The sequence below is a fragment of the Arachis ipaensis genome, chromosome B02, assembly GCF_000816755.2.
Source record: "Arachis ipaensis cultivar K30076 chromosome B02, Araip1.1, whole genome shotgun sequence".
Lineage (NCBI taxonomy): Eukaryota > Viridiplantae > Streptophyta > Magnoliopsida > Fabales > Fabaceae > Arachis > Arachis ipaensis.
The window spans coordinates 104,813,608-104,820,189 of NC_029786.2; the positions used below are offsets into that span (position 1 = coordinate 104,813,608).

At 35.2% G+C, this 6,582-nt stretch overlaps 2 protein-coding genes across 6 annotated transcripts in view; one reads left to right on the forward strand and one right to left on the reverse strand.

Annotated features, from left to right (window-relative positions):
- On the reverse strand, positions 1,573–4,324 carry LOC107626196 (serine/arginine-rich SC35-like splicing factor SCL33). Of its 2 annotated transcripts, XM_016329018.2 has the most exons (6): positions 4,174–4,324; positions 3,697–3,860; positions 3,215–3,292; positions 2,373–2,537; positions 2,144–2,254; positions 1,573–2,031 (listed from the first exon to the last, which is right to left on the reverse strand). In XM_016329018.2, exons 2-6 carry the CDS (start codon positions 3,843–3,845, stop codon positions 1,890–1,892), a joined length of 645 nt encoding a protein of 214 aa, XP_016184504.1. In that variant the 5' UTR covers positions 3,846–3,860; positions 4,174–4,324; the 3' UTR covers positions 1,573–1,889. The 2 variants fall into 2 exon arrangements, with proteins under 2 accessions (XP_016184504.1, XP_020972178.1); XM_021116519.1 differs by lacking the exon at positions 3,215–3,292.
- The window catches only part of LOC107626197 (rRNA biogenesis protein RRP5), a 17,013-nt gene continuing 14,895 nt past the window's right edge, over positions 4,465–6,582 (forward strand). Inside the window, exons 1-5 of one of the 4 annotated variants that reach the window (XM_021116518.1) lie at positions 4,465–4,763; positions 4,879–5,102; positions 5,607–5,747; positions 5,911–6,081; positions 6,431–6,531. In XM_021116518.1, coding sequence (XP_020972177.1) covers positions 4,568–4,763; positions 4,879–5,102; positions 5,607–5,747; positions 5,911–6,081; positions 6,431–6,531 — 833 coding nt within the window. In that variant the 5' untranslated portion in view covers positions 4,465–4,567. Of the gene's footprint in view, positions 4,764–4,878; positions 5,103–5,606; positions 5,748–5,910; positions 6,082–6,430; positions 6,532–6,582 lie in introns of those variants that run through there. The other 3 variants (XM_021116515.1, XM_021116516.1, XM_021116517.1) reach the window with 3 other exon arrangements.

Sequence of the window (6,582 nt, forward strand, 5' to 3'; positions counted from 1 at the left end):
TTTTTTGACATTTTTTTTTGAAAATAAAAAATACTAAAAATAAAAAAACAAAAAATGTATCTGTAAGTGTCACATTCATATTATAAAAATAGCACATTATAGTCGTATAGTAGACCAATTAATGAAAAGGAAATTACCCTATTATTTATAATCATATAGTAGAGTAGTAGACCAATTAATTTAAAGTGTGTCACTAGGCGCGTGGGAATATTAATGTTTGTTGCTATGTATGTATCATGTATGTATATCTTAGTGTGGTGGGTTGTAATAGAATACTATGGAGGAGCTTTTAAGGGAGGCAACAATGCCATGCAGGTGAATTGTCCACATCTTTTTATACTATTAGGAATAATGCATCTAATTTCTGGTAGTTCGATGAAAATTTGAGAAAATATATGTGGTATGTTCAGGGATATGAACCTCTAGATTCGACTAGGATAATAGGGATATAGGATACTCAAGTGATGGATAGTTGCATTATTTAATATTTGAGGCCAATTCAATCATCATTAGTAATTTGAAAGTTGAGGATGATGTTATGAGCCAACAGCAAAAGGTATACAAAAGACTAAGGAAAAAAGAAAAAGAAAAAGAAAAAGAAGGAAATAGTGTTTTGATAATGTATATTTTTTTTCAGTCTACGCTTGTGGTTTGGAGAGGATTCATCTAAGTTTGAGATCAAGATGTATCTCTAAATTTTGTAAACTTAATAAGGGTATGTAATATGTTATAGGTTATTTATCAATAAAAGAAATTAAAATTTGAATATCGATGAAATTAAGCTTCTCTTTTTCCTTTGCTTTTTCTTTTCTTTTCTTTCTTTTTTTTTTTTTTTCCTTTTTGTGTGAAATTGTGCATTATCAATACGAAATTACAAAGTAGTTTTACCTACTAGTACTAGTTGAAAGTTGAAACCGAAAGAGATATGGAGTAGCTAGCACATGAAAACAAAGTTTCCTGTGACTGGTTGAGTTGTGGCCCATTACATTGTCTTATCCATAGTTTCGTTTTTTAATTTTTATTTTAATTTGTCTTATCATTTTTTATTGACTCTAAGCTAATATCATTGATGAAAGATAATCGACTAACCATCTTACTTTACGTTTGCTATGAGAATAATTGGACCTTTTTTTCTATATAAAACTCGAAATTAATTTTGAACAATGCACTATTGTAAAGTACTTCACGTGATTTACCAACTACATTTTCTTGTTGACACTTGAAAATTTGAAATAATATGCACTAGAGTCAATTTGTTTTAGCAGCACCATTAGTCTTTAAACATACATTGTATAATGATAGCGTAGAGTCAACGAATTTGTATCCTTATGTCTTCAAACCAACCTAGTAGTGTTTTTCTTCGAATATATAATTGAACATTTGATCGTCAAGTTATTAGAGATTACATTTAAGCATATTATACAAGAGATTATCTTCTTTGTTCCTTCTTATGCCATTCGCCAAACTAGGCTTTCATCTCTTAGTTGAATGAATGTCTAGAACTCTTTATTTGGCTACACCGGATGAATGCATGAAATTGCATTTCAAAAGTAGGCTTTCCTAATACCGAACTTCAGGTTCGTGAAGGCACAAGCAGATCGCATTGCAGAAGAAACAAAGGAGAAGAGATTACAACGGGGGCGATATTCAGAATCCATATTCAAGCTAAAATGACACGAGCAAAACAAAGCTTCTGTTCTAACGACCAGTTAAATAAAGTAGGATAGAGTACCAATAAGTCCTAAGCCAGAAAGCTGAGATTAAACTAAACGGATCCGTATCCTAACATTCACAATATATCAACAACACCCGCCCTAAAGCCCGTTCATTCAGCAACTTAAAAAACTACAACATCTTCCGTCATGTTCATCGAGCTTGCATACTTTAATTCACCTGGAGTAGCTAGGGCTTCGACTGTAGCTCCTGCTGTAACTCCTACTGTAGCTCCTGCTTCGACTGCGGCTTCTCGATCCATAAGGTGACCTGGAGTAAGATCGGTCCCTATACCTTTTGTATCTTGGTGAGATAGACCTGTATCATAGTGAATGAAACTGCTTCTTAGAATCTTAATAAGCAAATACTGCTAAACATATAAGCAATCACATGGAAACAATAAACAGAACAAATACACTCAAAGTCAAACCTGGAATTTCGCCTTCGAACTGGAGAAGGTGAATAACCAGGACTACGAGAATAGGTACGAGCATAGCGTGGAGAGCGAGAATATCGACGTGGAGATCTGTAATCATATGACCTACACACCAAGAAAGATTGAACACATAATAACAAGTAATTCAACACGAGAATAGAACAAGAAGAAGCAATTTCCGATTGACTAGTCAATGTATGAATCATCCTGCATATGTCCTTACCTCCGACGTTCTCTGGCTCTCATTTCCTGGGGTTTTTTTCTGTTTTCCTCGGCAAATACCACAGTTAGTTCCCGACCAAGTAGAATTTGACCATCCATGTGATACTTTGCATCAGCAGCATCAGCTGGATCCACATACTGAACAAACCCAAATCCACGCGGCTCCCTGTACCATAAAATAGGTGTCAAACACAGCACATGCAATGAGCAACATAAATACACCTGCATACCAAAGGTGGATTATTGATTGCAGATATCCACAAATATGATTCTGGGTTTCTGACTCCAAATTATTATAAGTCATACGCTCGACACTCCACATAATTCAATAATAAACACCGCATGAATGCTAACCTTGTAGAAGCCAAAATAATAATGGAGATGGAAAATCTTCAGACTTGAACTTCTTCACAATGAACACAAACTCAACCTTCCGAACCTTCCAGTACACTTAATATCACCTTGAACAGAACTCTTATTACTTGATTGGTGCCTTCAACATGACATTCTTATTACTTCTCTCTTCTCTTCAACACAGTACTCTTATTACTTCATTCTTCTCTTCAACTCTTTAAATAAAACAATCACATTCCCACAAAAATGATTGAAGTATTAATTTTTATTGAGCATGAAGTGGCATAACTAAATACTTGGGATGAAAAAAGCCACCATAAAAAGTTTCCTAACTCCACACAAAATATAACTTAATATTTTAGAGTTCATAGTTTATAGAACACCTCAAAATAAAATGCAGAACACAACACAAATCATTTTACGGAGGGAGCAGACTTCAAAATCTTTCAAAACAAGTAGCCATGCTTTGGCCACCTGAAAGAAACTTACCCAGTATAATAATCTCGAGGCAGATAAACGTCCTTCAGTGGACCAAATTGGCCAAATGGGCCACGTAAATCTTCTGGCCTGCACGCCAAATGCTTTATATAATCAAAATCTTATTCCAAGCTTTTGAGAAGGGGGGAGCAACAGTTTCCATGGCAAAATACAAGTAGAATCTAATTATCCAAACAGCATCAGGTATACCAACACAAGTAAATTTTGGATCCAAAAGATGAAATTGTATTAAGATGATTTTGTGCACTTTTTATGCGCTGACTTTACTTTTACTAGAACTAGAATAAATTACCTAAACATGCTAAAATACATTATAGTTTTTTATTAACACGGAAAACTGGAGCCAGAAAACCACAAGTTTATAATACTGATCCTGATACACAGAATAGCAAAAGAACAGCAATTACTGTTTAAATCATAACTGTAAATACAACAAGATTAAAAATTCATTATCCTCTCATGATCTAACATACCTGCAATCTTTGTGGAGGTTCCGAACGAGAAGGCTTGTTGGCAAATCCCTACCACGGCCTCTATAGTGACCCCTAGGGCTAGGACTGCGCCTTCTATGGCTGTAACGTCTTGGAGGCGATGGGCTGTAGCTGTAGCTTCTTCCTCTCATGCTGGAATTTCACACCTACATTCATGTATTCATATTCAACACAAGCAAAAAAAAAAAACCTAACCTCAAACGATAAATTTCAAAGCTATAGAAAATTATCAGCATCAACATCAACAATAACAATCCATAGAAAATAAAAGGAGAATACAATAATAGCAATTTGAAGACACTAATCGTAGACCATCGAATGCCAAAGCTACAGAAGATTTAAAGAAAAAAAAAAAGAAACAGCAGTTGTTAAAAGAATAAGAATATCCATATCAATCTTCCAATGGATTCAAGTACGAAACAACAAAAATCAGAACACAAATGGAAGATCGATATTCACCTTATTCACGATGAGATTCGCGCGCTCTTGTTTTGTTAGATAGCAGAAAAGTGACGGTAAAGAAAAATAATGGCTTTTGATTCCTGAAATATTTGTAGCTCTACCATATTCGAGAAACTTCTCCACAATGTTGGCTACGATTCGGTACATGCAATAACACAAAGTTACCATGAGGATCAATTAATCGGGCTCGGACTTTAAATAAAACTGGCCCAATAAGGACCCGGCCCAATTTAACAACCCGGACCCATTAAGTGCTTAGTTGCATGGTTTCTAACAAGTGTAGTTGCTAGTTAGTGTTATTTTTCTTCTTCTTCTTCTTCTCAACCTAAAACCCTTGTTCGTAAACCCTGAATCCGTGTTCTAAACGCAGCGCTGAGAAACATAATAGAAGATGGCACCGAACTCGAAAAAATGGCAGAAGAAGAAGAAGAACAGCAACAACAAAGAGAACAAGCCAAGAATGGATAAATCGTCTAAGAAAATTTCTAAACCAAAGAGGGAAGAGCAACACGACGCCGCAACGGCGAAGAAGAAGTCAGAAGCTCTAGCTTTGCAGCTGGAAGATGAAGTTCCTGATTTCCCTCGAGGTCGAAACTTCCAGAAGCTTCGTTCTATGAGTCTGGCTTTGCATTTGAGTTTGAACTTTTGCTTGGTTTGGATTGGATGTGAAGTTTTGTTTTGTTTTGCATTATATGTTTTCAGGCAGAGAAGTTCCGACGAAGCGAAAGGATGATGGAGATGACCGTGAAGTGTTTGGTTACCACGAGTTCGGTTCCGATAAAAGGAAGAAGCTGAATCAGTGGAATAGGAAGAAAGGGAAGAATACGCTGAGGAAGAGAGATGAAGCTGCAGATGATTGGGGCACGCTCTTCGGCGATACTGTCACCGGGAAATTGCCGAAGCGCGTCAATAAAATCACTCTTGGGGTAGGTTGAAGAAGCTTTGTTCAGTGGAGGAATGTTTTATTTTTCCTTCTAATTTTTATGTCAATCGAAATCTTACTACTTAGTAGTAATTTAGTTTATATGTCTAAATTATGTTGAATTATTTGTGCCGCTTTTGAGAGTGGAAAATTTAGAGTGCAGTTCCTAAAAAGCGGTGCATATAGTATACATGTCAATCAGCTGCATCTGCAAAATATGGAAATTCTGAGTATGTGTTGGTGAGATGACGAATTAACTTAACTGTTGAAAGACTAAATTTTTAAAAAATCTTTTGTGTACATTGATATGCCTGATCTTTCTTTCATAGAGTTCAAAATCATGCTGTATTCTTACTCTTTACAAATACCATTTATTTGAATTGAGTGGCTTCTGCTATACCGAATTATTATTATTGTTATTGTTATTATTATTATTATTATTATTATTATTATTATTATTAGTCTGTCTCTGAGTTGTGGATAAATGCTTTGATCTCATGTATGCCAGAATATAACTCCAGGAATGAAGCTTTGGGGAGCTGTTGCTGAAGTAAATGAGAAAGACCTTGTAATTAGTTTACCAGGGGGATTACGTGGTTTAGTTCATTGTTCAGATGTGGTGGATCCTATTTTTGATAATGAAATCGAGGTGTGTATAAAAGAATTTGTTTTTTCTTTTCCTTTTCAATCAAGTACGATTTTTTACCTCTCAATGTCCTTACATTTTCTGGATTAATGGTTCTATATTCTATAAGCCATTGTTGTTATTTTGCAACTAGAGCTTCTCTCTGATATGCACTTGCTGGCATCAGGTTGGGGAAAGCTTCCTTTCTAGTGTATTCTCTGTTGGACAGCTGGTTTCTTGTGTTGTAGTAAGATTGGACCATGACAACAAGGATAAAGGAAGTAGAAAAATTTGGCTTTCTTTGTGTCTTTCTTTGTTGCACAAGAACATGAACTTAGATGTTGTTCAAGAAGGCATGGTAAGCCAATTTTTTCACATACGGAAATTTTGTTGTTAACCTTTCTTTATTTATATATATAAAAGCCTCCATTTTTTTTCTGGTTTAAAGTCTCATTTCATAAGTTATTGAAGGAAAAATCTATATATATATATAAAGGGGACTGAGAAGATTTAGTATCCAACTTCCTTTTACTAAATCTCTTTGGTAAGTTTAGAGCAACTATTTTGTAGGTCATAAATGACTTGTAACGGTTTTGCACACGCTGCACACATGCTTCTTCCATTTTTATCTTTTGCCACTGGTTTTGTTGGGCTTATATTTATTTAAAAATGAATTTTGGCAACTTCTGTGCACTGTATACGTGTAGGTTCTTGATGCATATGTGAAAAGCATTGAAGATCATGGTTACATTCTTCACTTTGGTCTACCTTCTTTCACAGGATTCTTACCAAAAAATAGCTTGACTGGTAATGTCACCCGACTGTTGTGAATTCCTCTTTATCGTGTATAGCATGTTTA